General features: G+C 55.1%; 1 protein-coding gene across 3 annotated transcripts; it reads right to left on the bottom strand.

Annotated features, from left to right (window-relative positions):
* Window positions 1-271: 271 nt before the first annotated feature.
* Relt (RELT tumor necrosis factor receptor) lies at window positions 272-10602 on the bottom strand. 3 transcript variants are annotated; one of them, XR_001174980.1, is made up of 12 exons: window positions 10577-10602; window positions 7254-7324; window positions 5779-5853; window positions 5491-5657; window positions 5216-5295; window positions 4362-4619; window positions 3124-3204; window positions 2788-2869; window positions 2367-2624; window positions 1860-2058; window positions 879-1741; window positions 272-834 (listed from the first exon to the last, which is right to left on the bottom strand). XR_001174980.1 is itself a non-coding variant. In XM_013014217.1 (11 exons), exons 2-11 carry the CDS (start codon window positions 7299-7301, stop codon window positions 1694-1696), a joined length of 1296 nt encoding a protein of 431 aa, XP_012869671.1. In that variant the 5' UTR covers window positions 7302-7324; window positions 9001-9071; the 3' UTR covers window positions 875-1693. The 3 variants fall into 3 exon arrangements, 1 of the variants encoding a protein (XP_012869671.1); XR_001174979.1 differs by lacking the exon at window positions 10577-10602 and adding an exon at window positions 9001-9071; XM_013014217.1 differs by lacking the exons at window positions 272-834; window positions 10577-10602 and adding an exon at window positions 9001-9071 and having other exon boundaries at window positions 875-1741.
* Window positions 10603-18663: the final 8061 nt, after the last annotated feature.

Raw genomic sequence — 18663 nt, 5'->3', positions numbered from 1 at the left:
TGGCTTCAGCTCCCCTCTTTAGGTTCTGGCCTTTGCCTGTGTGTTCCCTTTTCCTGCACTCTCCAGTCCCCCACTGTGTCTTCCTTACCCCCATTTGTCTCCCAGGCTCCACAAGACTGCTGCTCCAATACAATAGCCACCGGCCACATGGCTCTTGAGCTCTTGAAATACTACTTCACACCAAGATGTGTAAAAAATACACCAGATTCTAAAGCAAAAACAAAAGGCTCATTCATAATTTTTATATTGATTTTATATTGCAATGAAAATATCGGAGTTAAAAATAGTATTCAAACTAAGTTCACTTGTTTCTCTTTACTTTTGAGAATGTGAATATTAGACAACTTTAAAACATGAACGTGGCGCACACTGGGCAGCCTGCCCTTTGGGGAGCTCAGTGACAAGTGGATGACATGAAGGACTCCTCCACCTGTTGCCCAGGCATGGTGAAAGAAAGGCTGTCTATCAGCAACAGGATAGGGAGACACAGAGTGGGGCTTAAGCAGCTGAGCTGGGGAAGGCATGGTGGGGGGGAAAAGGAACCTCCTCATGACACCATTTCCACCTTTTATTACTCAACAAGTGGATGGGATGGAGATGCAGGGAGAGGACGACGACAGCAGGTTTTAATAAATAAGATAAACAGGATGGGCAGTGGGCCCGTGCCTGCACGGCCTCACATAAATAACCAGGTGCTAAGCCAGAGTGGAGACAGATGGAGCAGGGCAGGCAGTGGCCTGGGCTGCCCAGGGCTGAGGACAGACACAATGCCACAGGGACAACACAAACCACTGAGGCCCCACCAGTATTTCTTTCCCCAAAGCCTCCAGAGACCTTGAGGGTAACCAGGCTGGTTCTTTCCCCAAAGCTCCAGAGACCTTGAGGGTGACCGGGCTGGCTAGGCCTCCGCACCACAGCCCTGCCGAGGAGTTTTCAGTTCCATTAAAGATAGCAGGGTGGGGGCAGGCACATGCATTTAAGCCCCTTCTGTGGGTGGAGCCTGGATGAACAGCCCCACGGGGGCCTTGAAGGCAAAGGCCCTGCAAGCAGCACAAAATGGGCCAGATAAAGCTACTAATGGGAGGGGTAGCAGAGTCAAGCTCTTCCTGGCAGGACCCAGCCCAGAACCTACAGGGCACTGGAGAGGACCCAGGCATGAGCTGCTGTTCTCTCTCCATTTCAGTCAGAAAGGCTGGAACCCAGTGAAAGCTGAGAACATGTACTGGGCTCAAATCCAGGAGTCAAGCCTCCAGCTCCAGGCTCTTTTCTGTCCCTTACCTTTGCAGGCCCCGCCAGAAGAGGAAGGGGAGGCACATCTGCTCTGGGGCCCTGGACAAGCAGGTCCCCAAAGTCTAGACACCAGGGACAGGTGCCATAGCTCCGCCAAGCCCAGACCCCTAGGGCTCCTATAACATGGCCAGGGCAGGCACAAGCCTGGGGTATCCTGCAGGGAAGGATGTGGGGTGGCAGGGACAGGGCGGGGATCTCGATCTGCTCTTGCACTCAGTGTGGTGCCCTCTGGCTGCCCACCTCGTCGCTGGATGAACAGTCCCACCTCCAGTCCATGGCCTTCGCCGTTTTGGCTGCTGGGCTCTTCCACCTTGGTCCTCAAGTCCCGCAGCAGTTTTTGCCTTGTAAAGGAAGCCTTCAGAACCTCCCAGGGCCAGGCCAAGTGGCTCAGACCAGACAGCCCTCAGATGACCAGGTTGCTCTCACTTAGCCGGACCACATAGCGATTCTCCTGAGGACAGGGGCAAAGGAGGTCAGAGCTAAGAGGGCTCCTGCACCACCACCCCTATGTTAGCCTTCACTCGGGGCTGGCCAGGTGCTAACGGAAACCTGCTAGACCAGGCCCTCACCTCAGCCTTGTTCTCCACGGGGGGCTTCAACCACGTTGTATGGCTTCCGCCACATCCCAGAAGTGTCCGCTGCTCAGGAAAGAGGCCAGGTTGTGGGGAGTCAGGGAGATCACCCCCTGAAGGTCCAGCTTCTGTGATGGTCTTCACCTCAGATATTACTGAACTGGCCCGCTGCTCAGGAATCCGAGCCACACGGAACCTATGGGGAGAAGAGGCAGGGCCATCCCCCATTAGAGGAGAACCCCGGGGGCAGAGGGCAGCACCTTTCAGGTCAGATGGCGAGCTCTAGGACTGACATGGCGCCTGAGCCCTTCCCACGATGATGCCCCAACAGCTATGTGAGAAACAGCTTGGCCAGGAACTGCCGATGTCTCTGGCCACCCATGCTGCTCAGCAAGGCCCACTGTCAGGCCTCAGTGTGACCTCAGTCCTCAGGTGACCCAGCCCCCTGCCTGCCCACTGGCTGCTATTATATGTCTCCCTAACCTTTCTGTGTTTTCCCCTTACCTGCCCACTGACAAGATCGTGATCTCGCCTTGGCGTCCTGCTTTAGCCCCAGCCTTGGGAGCTCTGGCTGGGTTAGGCAGGAGGCTGGGAGCAGGAGTGGTAGCAGCTGCAGCTTCGGGGGACAGCAGCACCTCAGGCCACTTCTTCTGGCTACAACGGGAACAGCAGGGGCCAGAGAGCGAGGCCAGGCCCTGCACAGTGTGGAGGTGGTGGCGATGCGGGCAGATGTGCGGTATGCTGGGGGAGGCTGGCGGCAGCCTGCAGGAGGACATTGGTAGAAACGGTCACTACCACGGGTCAGGCCCAGGCCCAGGACACCACAGCAGGTAGAAGAGGGGTAGAGGTGACATGAGCTAGAACAGACCCAAATGGGAAGCCCCTAGGTGGCAGGCTGGTGATCTGAGGGTCCTGCTCCCCTCACCTGGGCACAGGCATGTGGCTTGTCTGCACCAGCTGTTTGCTGTGGTATTCTTTCAGCAGCTCCTCCAGGGCCGCCGCATTCTCTGTGGGCAGCTGTAGTCAGAACCAGCTCCAACGATGAAGGGGACCACCCGTCCCCACCCCATCAGACACCCTTGTGACTACCACCATTCTCATCCCCATCCTGGACTGTGCAATTTTTCCTTCACCCCCTCATCAAGCAGGACCTCCCCCGAGGGAAGCAGAGCAGTGCAAGACCATGCCACACACCAGCTGACAGGCACTGGGAGGAGAGCCTCTGCATCCAGGCACTGGATAGATCAGACCTCCTCCTCACCTTTTTTCTCTGTGATCAAGCGTACCAGGACCCCAATGGTGTCTTCATTGGCTTCCTCATTCTGATAGGCGGGGTTGATACCTGGGGAAGAGAAGAGAACCATTAACCTAGGAGACATGATGCTGAGCTCCTGAGCTCTGCCAGCAGAGGGCACCCCAGGCTTTCCTCGGAATTGCAGCAGAGCTTTGCACGTTAGGTGACAAGACACCGGGTGCCCTGTTCCTATGGGCTCGCCTACAGCCCATAGTCACAGCTGTGACTCCAAGAAATCCATCATCACGTTTAGCACTTGACATCGCTTTCTGTGTACTCAGTAGCCACAAGTGCTCAGTGGTTTCAGGGCCATGTGAATCCTCACCTCTGCAGACTGTGTCAGCCTCAGGGAACATCAGGCCAGGGGAGCTTCTCCCTGCCCAGAACACCCAACCTCTCCTATAAACTCTCCCCATTTTCTCCCTCTATCCTATCTTATCCATGTGACTGCTAAACACAGGTGTTTGATCAGCAAATCTCAGCAAACCTGGGGCCCAAACCTCACAGGTCTGAGAATGGGCCATTGTGATGGGTTCTGGGCCTAGCCGACTTGCACCTAGGCAGCATCCAACAATTTCCGGAAGGACTACATTAGGAAGACAAGTGCAGTCCAGGAAAAACAGCCCTGAGTCACCACCTGCCTGTTTGTAGCTTCTGACCCTGCTTGCCCCTCATAGCTTCAGGTAGGGAAAAGGAGCTCTGGCCATCCTCAGGCAGCCTGGGACACTAGTATGGAGATGTCATGTCATTCTAGACTTGGCCAAGAGATCCTTGTGGGACCAAGACAGCATACAGGCTCCTCTCCTTCATAGATGTTGGGCAGGTAGGGAAGAGGAAAAGGGCCCTGGACCCTGGGGTGGGATAGGAGAATGTGTCTCTCCCTCTGGTTCCAGGAACTGTAACTTGAACCATAGTCTGGAGCTGAAACCTGAGTGCCTATTTGTGTCTGTCTAGGACAGCTGCCTGGGAGCCTGACACAGCCATTCTTTTGGTTCCAGGCCAAAGGTCAGAAGTCACTTTGAATATTTCAAAGGTCATCCAACCCTTGCACCTAAGTCTCTAAGGAGTCTAGAGCCCCTCAGCTGGACTGTATCACACCCAGAGTGAGAATCCCTCCAACACCTCTCACCTCTCCCCATCTCCAAGCCTCAACCTCCACCCCAGAAGCAGCACCCCCTGGCCTTCCACCCCATGCTGGGCCTCACCACTGCCACCTCCTCCAGGGCCAGGCCCGACCTCCTTGTGGGCTGTGCAGTGGTAGCCCTTGCGCTTCAGCAGGTTGCACACCAGGATGCCCAGCAGTCCCATGAGGCAGAAGACGGGCACGATAGCAATCACTGCGTACTGAGCAGCTGTCTCCTCGGGACCACCTGCCCGTGTGCCATTCCCAGGCTGCCGCGTCTCCCCGTCACTGCTGGACCCTGCTGCCACCTCAACGCCACGTCGGGCCCGTCGCCCCCATTCTGAGCACCGTGGAGAAGATAGAGAAACAAACATACAGACAGACAGCCCAGGGCCGGAGTTAGCACGGGGAACTGATGTGCCCAGGGCAGCTGCCATGCACGTGGGAAGACCAATGCCGGCTCCTGCCCCGTTCTAGTTTCCTCTTTTGGCCATCTACTCAGTCAGTCACCCCAAAAGGCGGGCTCCTCAGGCCTCAGCATGGCCAGGCCATTAGACTCCATTTGTCCCTGGTGCTGGGGTGTGAAGAGTGGGCAGATGGGCACACGCGGCACATGCCTGGGCACAGGGACTCAGGGGCCCACCCTCCCACCGCATGGTCTGTGAACTCTGCCTCAGGACGCTGGGCTCAGGGGTGAGAGGAGGTGTGTACATGTGAGCATGGGTCCCTCAGCAGGGATCTTGGGGCAGGAACAGGGGATTGGGTAGGGTATGAACCCCTGTGGCCACCTCCTGCTGAATGGTCTCTACCATTTGGAAGCAAATGGGCAATGCTGGCATGTTTCCAGGCCCCCTCTCATGGGCACAGCAGGAGCTCCTAGGCGCTAAGTCACTGGACCCCCCAACACCAACAATCCTTGACCCACTCCCTACTCACCATCACAACCATGAGTACTCAGAGGTGCCCAGGAACATGGCTGACATGGAACACTGGGGACCCCCCAAGGCCCAAACCACCTGCAGGAAGAGATGTTATTGACATCTATGTGTTTCTTCAAACAACTGTCCTCCAGAGAAGCTGGCTTCCTTCCTACCAGTTCCCTCAATGGTTCTGCCCCATCCATTACACAGATGGGAAGACTGAGGCTCTAGAATCCTAGATCTGGAGTTCTGGTCTCTCAGGCATGAGCTCCACTCCAACCCCATGCTCACCCAGGCTGACAGCTTCCACACAGTGTATCTCGAGTTGCTGTGCCGGCCTGAGCTTCCAGCCTCCTCCGGAGGCTGCAGCGATCATGGGGCTGGCATGGGCGGGAACCCCATGAGGCTGAGAAGGTGCCTGGGGGGCAGGACCTGCATAATGTGGCCTGACCTGGGTCCTGTGGGAGAGAGAGGGTGAGAACAAGACCAGCAGCCAAGCCTAAGGTCCCCGGGAGGCCAGGCCAGCCTGGGCCTCCACCCTCTTCCCTCTGGAGACAGAGAGATGGTCTCAACACTTACTAGGTTAGGCTCTTCTCCAGGTGGACACAGCCACGGGGTTGTTGATGTCAGAGTGGCCAGAGGACAGAGAAGCAGCTGGAAGAACACAGTTTGGGAGCATGGTGAAAGGCAGGAGAGGTACTAGGGTCCCATAGGGTCATCCACCTACTGCTGGCTTCCTGAGGCCCTACGAATGGGAATCACTGACCACATCACCCAGGCTTAAGGAGCACTCTTCTAACCTCAATCCCTAACACTGCCAAGAAAAACCGTCCTGTCTCAGGCTTGTACTGTCAGTACCTGGGTAAGGAGAGAACCGTATCTACTGATGGAAAGTGAATCACAGCCTCAAGCACTTCGGTGTCAGAGTTATACCCCTTCTAGCTAATCAGAAAAAAATAATGAGGAAATGCTTCCGAATTCCTCTCTCAGTACTGTCCCCTTCCTGCCACCTCCCCCACCCTCCCTCACAGCTGGGCATGTCATTAACCAGCCTCTGTTTATTATCCCTGGAGCCAAGTCTGCAGCTGGTGCTTACTATTCTGAGCCCCAGGCTGAGTTTGAGACCACCTCCTCCTCTGTGGCCTCTCCCTGCAGCAAGCACCCATTCACACCCCTGCACCCAAACAGAGCATACCACATTTCAAGTGTAAGGTCTTTTCAACACCAACACCTGTCTCTAGCCCTTCCATAGTGACTTTCTTGCTTCCCAGTCGCAGGCCTATACTGTCTGCCCTGAACTCCTCTTGCTGTGGGGAGACTCAATCCTCCAATTTGGTCTAAGCAGCTTGGTGGGGTGCCAGGCACAGAACACAGTCAGTTGCCCTGGAGGTAGAATATCTCAGGATCTGGTCTTTCCCTAGACTTGGCTGCCAGTCCCTGCTATGGCTTAGAGGCCTCTTGGCTAAGGCCAAGTCTTGACTTCCCTGAGCTTCCAGTGTTACAGCAAGAAGATAACTTAGACCAGAGTCCAAGACACTTCCTCCAAGTTGGTAGGTGTAGGTGGCTTGATTCTCAGATTCTACATCTGGAATCTAGGTCCCTAGACCAGTAGAGGCCTGAACTCCAGCATATGAGGTCTCTGAGTCCTGGAACTCTAATTTCCTCCAGGTCTCTAGCCCACTCTCCCCACCTGCCTCTGTGCCTCCAGCTGCCTGCTGGCCAGAAGGTCCTCAACCATGCTGAAAATGCCAGCAAGTCCATAGCCTAGCCTGGGTGGGCATGGCTTGGGAAAGCTGTGTTCTGTCTTGGATGGCATGCAGAGGGGAGGCTGAGGCTACCCCCACTGGGTCACCATCTCATGCCAGTGTGGGCCAGGAGGTATTTCCTATGGTCTGACTGGCTCAAACATTTCCCAAGAAGAGCTGAAGATTGTAGCCTCCCACAGCCTGAGGGACCCGAGCGGCATCTGCATCCTGTTCCCTGGAGGGCTGAGGTGCAGGGCTCAGGATCAGCTCCTCTGACTTCTCCCCAGCCCAGTCCCATCTCCAACTCACCACGAAGAGGCAGGACAGGGGCTGGCATGGCAGGTGCAACTTCATCATCAGGCCTGGGAGTGATCACCAGCCTAAAGCAGATGGAAGGGAGGCTCACAAGTCTGGCCAGACAGGCAGCTGCTATCCCTCAATCCTACCCCTAGGCAACTCTCAGGATGACAGGACTTGACAAGGAGTTGGCATGGTGCTGCTGGGCAGGCAGACACTCGCAGGTGGCCAGCTTGCTCACACCCCCAGGTGCAAGCCTGAGCAGAGGGTGGGGCTGCTTGTCTGGGACCAGCCTCCCCAGCCTGGCTAGGCTTGAAGGGCTGACACTGACCTCTGTAGGCTGGGAGGCTTTCCAGGAGGAAGGGCTTCCTTCCCCTTCCATAAACAGCCAGGTACCCAGTGGCACAGCATCACAGGGAAGCAAGGAAGGAGGAAGGAAGCATGGGGGAAGCCTGGGCCAAAGGCTGCGAGGATGGTAATGCCATGCCCATCCCCCTCCCGCCAAGCCCTGCCTCTCTACTCTCACGGCAGCTCCTGGCAGCCAGAACTCTGCCAGGTCAGCAAACCTGCCACACTCACGCTCCTCCGCCTTCACTCATGTTACTTTAATTCTAAGGAAAGCCCTGGCCCTCACCTGTCAAAGCCTCTTTCTGGATGCTTTTCTAGAAGCCTTCTCTCCCCTGCCCATTCCATCAGAGGCCGGCCTCTCCTCTGTGCATTTCTGCCTGCCCAGTGCCCGAACAGACTTGTAAGGCTGGGGTGGTCATGGAAGCCTCCCCTCATCTCCAGCACCTCCTGTGCTGGCATGGCCTTGTCGCTAGAGAAATAGTCATGAACACAACAGAGGATGCCCTGTCCTCAGGGAGCTCAGTTGCAGGAACACCAATGGCAGACGGACTAAGAGAGAGTGGTTCTGCTGTTAGTTTGTGGTAAGTGAGAAGAAATAAGGGTTTGTACAAAGTGTAAAAATCTAGAAAACACTTGTGCTAAGTCCCCAGCTTACCACTCCAGTCCTGGATCCTCAGGCCCAGGCTACCTCAGCCAGTAGACAAGGCTGGGGGGGGGGGGGGGGCAGCAGGCACAGGATTCATATCAGACAACAGAAGAGACCATCCCAGAATGAGGAAGTTCCTCGATGCATTTCTCAGGGGCCTGGCTTCAGGGTCAGAAGGCTGACTAAGCTGTGCACCAGGCTCCAGCACAGAGTACACACAGCCTCCAAAACCCAAGGTTGCTCCCAGGCTTCACAGAGCCCAGCCACTGGCCTGGGTGAAGGGCTCCAAGCCTGGCTGGAGACACATTGCCTGCAGAAAGTTCCAGATCCTGCCAGAGCCACTCTCAGGTGGGCAATCCCGCTTCCCACCTGGAAAAGGAGCCAAGGAAACTGATCCACCTGCCTGACCTGGGCCTGGCCGGGCACAGAGCCTCATCAGGGCCAGGGATTTGAGTTACACCCAGGGGAGGGGGAGGGGTAGTGGTCACATCATCCTTGGGACTCTCCAGGTCACTGGCAGCCTGTGGCTCTGGGCCCCAGGCCAGCTGAGGGGAAAACCAGGGACAGGGAAGTCCGGGCCATAGAGTAGGTAAAGGACACATCTGGCAGTCAACACTCAACAGATGGCACCCCTGACTCATCCCCTGACCTGTCCGTCCTCAGATTAGGTCACAAGACTTCCAGATTCTGTCACACAGATCTGGCTCAGGCCCTGCACCAGGCTCAAATCCATCTCCCAGTCCTTCAAAAGGGCTCTAAACTCACAGGCTCAAACACAAACCGCAGGCTGAGTCCCAATCCTCCTCCATGTCCATAGGCCAGCCCAGAGCACCAGGCAGCGGGTAAAGAGTAGAGCAAAACAGCTGCAGAAGGGAGGGCCCCAGGGCCACCCAACCCTGGTAAAACCTGCTGTGTGACCTGAGCCCTCAGGAGGAGCTGTGCAGCTGTTCATCTGCAGACAAGTGTGAAGTGCTGTAATCTGAAGACTTCCAGGAAGAAAGTGAGGGTCGGGGGCCCAGACTCAAAGCCAGAGCGTGTCCACTCTGGTACATTCACAGACATCCGCCGCCTAGCGCCCTCCTGCCTTCTAATTATGCACCTTCTAATTACTCCAAACCAGCACTTACTCCAGTCTGGCTGCCCCAGCCCCTACACTCTGCCAGACCAAGCCCCCTGCCAGATCTGCCTGGTCAGGCAGAAAGTCCCATGCACACATTTGTGTAACAAAGGCTGCTCAGACCTCTTCCCCTCAAGCCAGAGCCCTGAAACTCTGATCTGAAAACTGAAGTTCAAAGGGAGAAGCTCCTCAGCTGAGAGGAGGGCTTGGGAATAACCCACCATCAGATAATCTGCATAATGTCCCAAAGCCCAGCACCTCCCAAGGGCTACCTGTACGACAGCCAGCAGAGTTGGGAGAACGAGGCCCAAGGACCTCTAATGACCTGAAGGAGGAAAGCCACCTCCAGTCACACTGGATGAGGAACGAGGGTACCAGATTCTAACAGAGAAGGAAGTGAGCTAGCTCACAGGCCACCTTTCCTCCAATTTTAAACCTATCCACCAACTCCCTGTGGGACCTAAGCCCCTTGGCTTTCCCGGGCTCAGTTTCTTCATCTGCAAGATGGGGGTATGTATCCCCCAGGGCAAAAGGCTGTCATGAGCTTCAAATGAGGTAAGGTTGTCATGAACCTCAAGTAGGTCATGGGATTTCCTTCTCTCTAGAGGCTGCAGGTTTGTAATTAAGTATTTGTCTGCTTACTTGTTTACTGCCTGCCCCCAACCAGACAACAGGCAAGGCCAGGATGTCTGCTTTATTCACCACAAAGCCCGACCCCCGGACTGGGCTGGAGCAGCAGCCTCTACCAAATGGGCTCATGAAGGCAAGGAGGGCTTCCTCAGACCCAGCACTACAAAACAGCGCCCAAGCTCAAAGCCAGAAATTCCCCAGACCAAAGCCAACAAGCAGCACCACACCAGGCCCTCCAGCTACAGTAGAAACTGGAGGTGTCAGAGGCTCAGGGCAGAGCCACCCTGAAGGCCTCACTGAAAGAGGAAGCTCTGAACGGGCCTCCAGCTCAGGCAGCTTCCCCTTTCCTAGAACTGAACCCCCAGGGTCACTCCAGCCCCTGCTCCTCTCCAGCCAGGCCCTCCCCTCCAACGAATTCCCCAAGACTCCTTAAGGTCAGCCCCATCCCACAGCCTAGCTCTGGGATGGCTCTGGGCCAGTTCCCACCACCCTCCGGATGGCATCCTGACGCCCTGCCCTCTGCCAATCCCCTACACATACGCACACACCAGCCACTTCAAGCTTCTCTCAGAAAAACACACACACACACACTACCTGCTATTTCCTCAGCTCAGAAACCCCTCCCATCGCTTGGTCAACACCTCCTCTTCCTCCAGAGCTCTGTTCAAAGTCACTTCCTCCTGGAAGTCTCCCCCAACCACAGGGCATGCACTGCTGGGTAAAAACTCTGCTACCCAAGGGATGGGAGGCTGAAAATGTGTCCTCAGTAGATGGCCCTGCCTTGCCAGGGAAGGGGGACAGAGAGCAAGCTGAAGACAAAAGAACCCTGAGTCCAGGTTAGGCAGTGGGTCTAAAGCTGGACCTGAAGCCCTGGGCTAATGAGGGAACAGATCTGGGGCAAAAGCCAACTTCTGCTCTTCACTGGCTTTCTGGCTGTGGACTCCCCTGCAGAGGGCTGTCATGGGAGTGAAATGTGAGAACTCACATTTAATTATTGCAACAGGACTAACAGAGTAAGCCCTCAAACGGTATTCACCATGCCTCAGTTTCCCCACATGGAAATGGTGGAGAAGGAAGGGGCATGTACACATCAGCAAGTGAGAAGCACAGGTGAGATTCTTTTTTATATTTATGTCAATGCCTAGCATAGAGTCAGGCATACAGCAGGTACTCCCTCAGCCCCTCTGGGGAAAGAAGGGATAGGAGAAGAATTCGGGACAGACAGTTTGGGTGGACAGAGGCACCACACTTCCCAACCTCAGCTGCAACCCCGGAAGTCTGCACTTTCCCCAGGGTCTCTCAGATCTCCGAAGGGTTAAGCAGAAGAGGGAGAGGCACTAAATGATTTGCTTCTCAGCAGGCAGCTGGGCTGCCTGCCAAATGAGGGGACAGAGGGACGCGGAGGCAGGCAGGTACAAGGCCCACCTGGGGCAAGGTAAGGTGAGCCAGCAGATACTGCTTCCCAGCCACCAGTGGTTCCAGGCCCTGTGGACCTCCTTCCAGCCTCAAGAGGAGGGTTGCCTGGAAACACAGCTGGACACAGGCCTCCCTCAGTGGTGGCCACACTAGGCAGGAACACAAAGACTGCCCATCAATAGAGAGATCCAGGTTAGCAAGGGACCCAGTGGTTCCCTGGCAACTGGGGCTGAAGTAGGGCAGTGCCCACACTGGGCAGCAGTGAGGCAGCTAAACATGGGCCTGTTTTCCCTTCTCCCATAACAGGGAAAGGGACTCACCACTCTAGGCCTGGCTCACTCTGGATTACCTCCACTTCTCATAGGAGAGGTGAGGGTTTCTGTTCCTTACCTGGGAAAACTGAGATCAGCAGCCGTCACACAGCTAGGGATGGAGCCTAGGACTGAATCATCTCTGCCTTTCCCACCAGAAGCTTAGAACCTGGCCTGGCAGGTGACGTTCCCAGATTGCTTACCAACCTGATGGCAGAGGCTAGGGAAATAGAACACATACAAGGTGGTACAACTGAAGGACTACTACAAAGACCTAGACAAGGTCCCCTCCTAGCAGTCCCAGGGACCTCTGAGATTTGCCTGTACCCATGCTCCTTTGTCTATTATGCCAATCAGTGCCAGCTCTGGCAGGAAAGAGTGCTGAGAACTATAGGAAACAGGAAGACTGGGAAAGCCTGGGAAATCCCAGAAAGAGGAAGAGGTCCCGAGCCCAGCTGCTTAAGATTACTGCTGGGATTGGGGATCCAGAAAGGTCCAGATCCTGGCTCAGGGTCACTCAGTTGAGGTCACTCCTCACAACCTTCCCCATAGCCTTGGGTAGCCACGGTCTCCCGGGTCACCAAGTTGGTTGGGTACCTCTCAATTAGTGGTCCCCTAGTCCTGTACCATCATGCTTCCAGGAAACAGCTGCAGCCATCTGCCCAGGAGCTAGGCATGGTGCCGCTCTTCAGATTTCCTTGCTGCCACTGGGTCTACACTGCAGTGGCTCAAGTGGGTGAAGTGGGCAGGAGAGGCTGAGGGGATAATTGGCTCCTTGAGGCCCAGAAAAGGGCTGAGGCAGCCAGACTTGGCTCTTGAAGCTCCTCCCAGTCTGGGTATTGTATGAATGCAATCTCTCTCCCTCCTGTACTGAGTCTAGGCTATGGGAGGGGATGTCTCTGACCAGACAATCATCTCTGAGCCAGATCTGGGGTTCCCCAATAATCCTCTCACTAAGCAGTTACTGCATACCTCATTCTCTCTCCAGATTGATTACTAATAGAACCTCTCAAAGACAAGGGTCCATGCTCCACACTTGAGGAACCTGAGGCTCGGCGAAGTTGAGTAGTAACTTGTAATGACATGGTCTCAAAGGAGACAGGTTTACTTACTTTGGGATGGGAGTGGACATTAGGAAGTCCTGGCTTGTATCCCCAGTTATGGCACACCTGCCCCACCCCAGCCTGCTAAAGCATCACCATCAATCTGATACAATCAACACCATGGACCAGCCTTGGGCCACATTCTCTCATCCCAAGACAGAACAGCAAGGGGCCTGGGATGGGCTAGATGACACCCCCCTGCGGCAGCCCACCCCAGCTGTACATATGACACTAAATCACTAACAAGCCCGGGTAACCCAGAGCCTGCTCAGTTCAGGCTCTGTCCCCACCATTCCTACCTAGTTGACTGGGGCAAACTTTTGAGAGAGACTGAGTAGAGATCACAGCCCCACCACCCACTCTCTCCTTCCCCTCCTCCTCCCACCCCAAGACCCAACAGATAGAGCTGTGCTCAGATCTAGGCTGAACAAGTTTTTGATGGCAGATATGGGAGGTATGAGGCTGGGTTCTGAATGATTCATCTCGGCTCAAACTTTGGTAGGTCCTTTACTCTTTTTAAGCCTCAAGTCCTCCTCTCTGCAAGAGGATACTGGAGCTCTTGCAAGCAGTGATAGCCAGGGAGTACCAGTTCTCACCACAGTCTCCCGAAGGCTAGAACAGGAACCTAAGCTAAACATCAAAGCCAAGCTTACCCAGCAGCATGGGTAGAAACTCCTTGACCTTCCTGGGAGGACACCGGTGTCCATTCCTAGCCCAGCTTTGTGCCCACCTGTCTCTATGCCAGGCGAGGCCACAGTTAAGAAGATGGAGAAGTGCCGAGCAGGTGGGGCTGGGAAGGTGGCTCAGTGGTAGAGCGCTTGCCTTGCAAGCCTGAGGCCCTGGGTTCGATTCCTCAGCACCACATAAGCAAAAAAGAAAAAAAAAAGCCAGAAGTGGCGCTGTGGCTCAAGTGGTAGAGTGCTAGCCTTGAGCTGAAGAGCTGCGGGACAGCACCCAGGCCCAGAGTTCAGGCCTCACAATCAGAACCCCCCCCAAAAAAAAAAGAAAAAAAAAAAAGAAGTGCCGAGCAGGGACAGTACAACAGTCCAAGCCTCAGTTTCCTCTCCGTAATAGGCATCTGTGCCTCTTCAGCCAACCTTACAGTGTGATAGAAAACCCAGAGGGCATAAGCGAACAGCAGCTCTTCTAACAATCAGGCTGGAGCCCATACACCCTTTTTGCAGGAAGACTGCCTTGCAGGACCCCTCAGCCACTGGCTTGCAGTGTCTTAAGTCCTCTGCTAGCAGCAGGGAGGCCCTTTGAGCAGGGAAGACCTTGAGCAGGCAAGCAGTAAGTACAGGAGTGGGCACACTGCAGGAGGACCTTCGGCTCTCTCATTTCCTTCTTGCCCTAAGCAAAGGAAGCCAAGCTTAGCACCTTCTGTAAGCCCTTTGTCTTTCTCTCCACCACCTTCAGACCCTGCCTCTCACTGGCTGCAGACACTCCTCTCCATCCCCCTCCATGTATACCAACTAGCCAGGGCACACTCTCATAGCCACATGGGCAGTTATTTATAGAGCGCTCATCTTTCCCAGGGTGGCTCAGGAAAGAACTCTGGACTTCAAGTCTGACAGACTTATCTTTGTGACACCAGAGTCCTGCAAGTACCTTTCCCTCTCTAGACCTTCCATTTCTTGCCTGTGACTGGAGGCGCTGATGACACTCAGAAGCATGAGGCTGAGATTCCATAGCCTCAGGGCCTAACTAATGTCAGGGCTGGGGACTCAGCAGGGACACAGCACTGGCTCCAGTCCTCTGCTCCTTCAGCCCCACCCGCAGCACCAAACCTAGCCTGGGGTTCAGTACTAGAACTGTCCAGATAGTAGATCCTAGAACCCAAACCTGGCTGAGGTGGGGGGTGGGGGTGGGGAGGTGAGAATGATCAGGACCTGCTGGGTGATCTTAGGTAAAATCTTTCCCTTCCTGGTCCACTTTATCCACTTGGCAGAAGGCTCCTCCTTGGTCCCAACCTCTTATCCACCTGGCTCCATAACAGGCTAGCCCAGGCCAGGCCAGGCACTGAATATCCCATCAATAATTCCTGCTCCTGTTTTAGCTAGGATAGCCTCATCCTTCCCTGGAAACTGATGCCAGCATTACCACACAGCCCTCCCCTCCCACCTGGGGCTAGGCCAGGGCTGTGTGGGTAAGAACTGTGTGTAGCAGACTGGGACTATTCCCTGTGCTCTGAGTCTTAGCTCCCCCGTAACAACTTAGAAAGGAGGGGTCTCTGTCAAGTGCTGCTGTGGGAGATGCTGAGCCAAGGCCTGGCACATAGCAAGGCCTCAGCAAGGACAGTCTCCCTGCTGGCCCAGAATGAGAGTCTGAGAAGGGCAAGCACCAAACCTACCCCTGACCCACAGGAATGGACTTCAGCCTTTGCCTCCACCCTAGCATAAACTCAGACTCAAGCCATGATGAGCTTCAGAGACCTGGGAGCAAACCTCCCTGTGGCTCCTGACAAACAGGCACTGGGATCCCAGGTGGTTGCCCTTCCTCAATAGAGACCTCACCAGCATGAGTGGGAGGGGCAGGCTGCTGATCAGACCACCAGTCAGCATAAGTAGCCACACCTGTGCCTGTACCCTAGCGGCTAGAAGGATGCACAGCAGGTGGACTGTGCTTTTGAAGATGAATTGACAAGGCTCAGAGAGCTTCTTGGGTGAGACAGGCTAGATGGCTCAGAGCGTTCTAAAAAGAGGGTGTAACAAAGGCAGCACTAGAGGCATCTGGTAGGGAGAGATGTGAGTGAAGATGAAAGTTTCAAGATCTTGGAGAAAAAGTCCTCAGGTCAGTATTATAGGAGTCTGGGCACAAGAGCAGGGTCAGAGCAGGTCCAAGAGAATGGCTTAGTTTTCTGGGGGTGTGTCTTTTCTGCTTCCTATGCTGGCTGGTGTCCAGCAGGTCAGGGAATGAGTGGTAGTTTAAAAGATAAGTACCCTGTCTAGAGGGAACAGCAGGAGTCCCTGCTCAGTCTCGCGCTCTGTAAAATTGAGCTGGGCCTGCTGGATCTGACTTATGAACTTATGTATAGGGCACAGTGTCTGCCCCTCAGTATCTCCCTTCCATGGCTGAACACAGACAACTCTCTAGCACAACTATTATGCCAGTCGGAACTGGGGCCACAGTAAAAACCCAGCCTGGCCCACTGTCATCTCTAGAGGCCCAAGTTCCCAGAAAGGTCTATCTGGGGCAGGGCAGAGGGGTGGAGCTGGGGGCCTTCCACCAAAGCAGGGACAGGAGAGGTTAACCCTTGGTTAGCCCTCCTTCTCTTTCTCTCCCTCCCAGGCCCTGAGCTATTTCAGCCTCTTCGCTAGGGATGGAAATAACTTGGGCTCAGCCCCTGGAGACCACGACACAGCTATTTTCATCAGCCCCAAGAAACACAGCTCCAGTCATTCCAGGGAAGACTGAGGGACGCCTTGATCCCTAAGGCAAGCTCTAGGCCAGGCAGAAACAGTGGGCAGATCTGGGGAGGTATCTGGGAAGAGGGTATCTAGGGAGAATGGAGAAACAGAGGACCAGGGAGGAGGCACCAGCTCAAGGTCACTCACTCCATCTGCTCCCCTTCATAGCAAATGAGTAGAGTTGGGAAAGTACTTCTAGAACAACAGCAAAGGGGGTTGAGACCACTCAGATATGGCATAAGTCAATTGTAACTGCCACACTGTGCTGATAACACCAGATACTCCAAAGCCAAATGGATACTCACTCTCGATACTCCAAAGCCAAATGGATACTCACTTCCAAAGCCAAGTGCCAGCTCTTAGAAGGCAAGAGACAGATCCTTTTGGTGACATCTGATGGAGTGTGCACAGACATCACACTGCGAATTCACAATGGGACACCCTGGCAAGATCAGGCCTGGAAGCCCAAGAAAGCCACAAGTAGTTACTAGGAAGGTATGGTCCTCTCTAAATATCTCCACAGGGTCAGAAGACTTGAATTCCAGTCCTGGCACTATCCTAATTTTACAAGGCGTTAGGTAAGCCACTTTGCTTCTCTGAGCCTTAATTTCTTTCTCTGAAACAGAAAAAGATCCACTAGGGGTGGGGAGGATAACAAGACAGCATATCATAGTGTTTAGAACAGAGCATGGGCACTGCCCCTGCCACCAGTACAATCAACATTTTCAGAGGATGACAGAAGCAGACAGAACTTCCACATCCTGCGTAAAGCAGATACAGTATTCCCCCCTCGCCCCCCACCCCACGGATACATCCTGGTCTAGGGAGCCCAATTTCCACCCACTTTGAGGAACCCCACTGACCCTACCTTGGAGTAGGAGGCCGTGGAGGGGGTCTTGCCCAGCAATCCAGCAAGAATTTAGCCTCCCAGACCAAAGGCCATTCCTGGGAAACAACTGTGCGTTCCTTGACCTCCAACCAGGAAGCTGAAGTGACTTAAGAAATCTATGGATTAGGGCTGGGAAGGTGGCTCAGTGGTAGAGCGCTTGCCTTGCATGCCTGAGGCCCTGGGTTCGATTCCTCAGCACCACATAAGCAAAAAGAAAAAAGCCGGAAGTGGCTGTGGCTCAAGTGGTAGAGCGCTAGCCTTGAGCTGAAGAGCTGAGGACAGCACCCAGGCCCCACAACTAGACCCCCCCCCAAAAAAAATCTATGGATTAGGATTTCAGGATCTATGTGGTCTATGAATCCACTCTGGAATGGAGGACCAGGCAGACTTTGGGTGGGAGTCTGATGTTTTCTTAGCTAGCTGCAGACGGGGCTAGGCTTCTAATGCTGACCAGCACCTGGGAACAGCCCCTGGATCCCTGCAGTCCCAGCAGTAGCCTGCCCCCAGCCTCCAATGCAATCTTTCTGCCCAAAGGGGAGAACAGAGGCAGTTGACCCAAAAACAATAGAGGATCCCAAAGTGATGATTCACAGTCCATTCACAGCTTGACACCTCTGTGTGTAGACTGGAGAGACCAAGGCCCAGCAGGGGTAGAATCTGAGAGCAAGACTAAGCCTGGCCCACTGAGAATAAACGTTACCCAGAGGCACCGCTCTGCCAGGTGTGGGGAGTTTGGCGTGTGAGTGTGTGAGATAGTATAGCGCTACTAAACCAGATGCCACTCAGCTATGGTTGCTCTTCAGCTGCCAGGCCATGTCCCATAGGGTTCGTCCCCCTCACTGCGCTGAACTCCTGAAGAGGGTGCTCTCTTGGGGGGCAACTCTGGGCCTCTAACTTCCTCACCCTCTCCGCCACATTAGCTAGAAAGTACCTGACAGTCCTCCTCTTTCTCACTGTCCCGAGAGTGGGTGGGAGGACACACACACACACACACACACTGATTCTCTCTGACCCCCACACGCACGCCAAGACCCACGTGATTTCGGGCTCATTGTGTTACTTGTGGTTCTTACACTCACATTACTGCCTGGTCCTGGCCCTGCGCTGGTCACACTGAAGGCCACCCATATCCAGTGACCCCAGTGACCTGGGTCTCTCTCACATACAGTCACACGCACACACTGTGTCCGACACACGGAGTCCCCTCTGTGTCACCCGCCAGGCTCGGCGTCCCCACCCAGCGGGTCCCGGCTCCACGTCCGCCTGTGCCGGGCCGCCTCGCGCGCCGTGTCACCCACCACAGTCACGGGCTGACACCGTGCGGGCTGCCGGCCCCTCACACCAAGTTCCGCGGCTTCCCTCGCGCTCCTGGTGACGGGCCCCGAGTCGCGGCGGGAGGACGCGCAGCCCGCGCTGGGGGGCGCTGAGGCCGGTGGGGCCGGTGGCGCCGGGACAGGACCGGAGGGCGGCGGACGGGGACTGCGGGAGCCGGGTTGTCGCATCCGCCACGCCAGCGAACTTCCTCCGAGATGCGGGGAGCCGGGCTGCGGGCCCC

Source organism: Dipodomys ordii, unplaced genomic scaffold, assembly GCF_000151885.1.
Source record: "Dipodomys ordii isolate 6190 unplaced genomic scaffold, Dord_2.0 Scaffold22, whole genome shotgun sequence".
Classification (NCBI taxonomy): domain Eukaryota; kingdom Metazoa; phylum Chordata; class Mammalia; order Rodentia; family Heteromyidae; genus Dipodomys; species Dipodomys ordii.
The sequence above is the reverse complement of the archived record's forward strand: the minus strand, read 5'-3'. Positions and strand labels throughout refer to the sequence as shown.

What these genes read in the sequence shown, in the direction of transcription:
- Relt (XM_013014217.1), bottom strand. Translation starts at nt 7,301, where the DNA reads ATGATGAAGTTGCACCTGCCATGCCAGCCCCTGTCCTGCCTCTTCGTG. An exon ending in CCCTGTCCTGCCTCTTCGTG is followed by an intron (nt 5,854 to 7,253) that starts GTGAGTTGGAGA and finishes GTGTTCTTCCAG; the next exon opens with CTGCTTCTCTGTCCTCTGGC. An exon ending in CTGGAGAAGAGCCTAACCTA is followed by an intron (nt 5,658 to 5,778) that starts GTAAGTGTTGAG and finishes TCTCTCCCACAG; the next exon opens with GACCCAGGTCAGGCCACATT.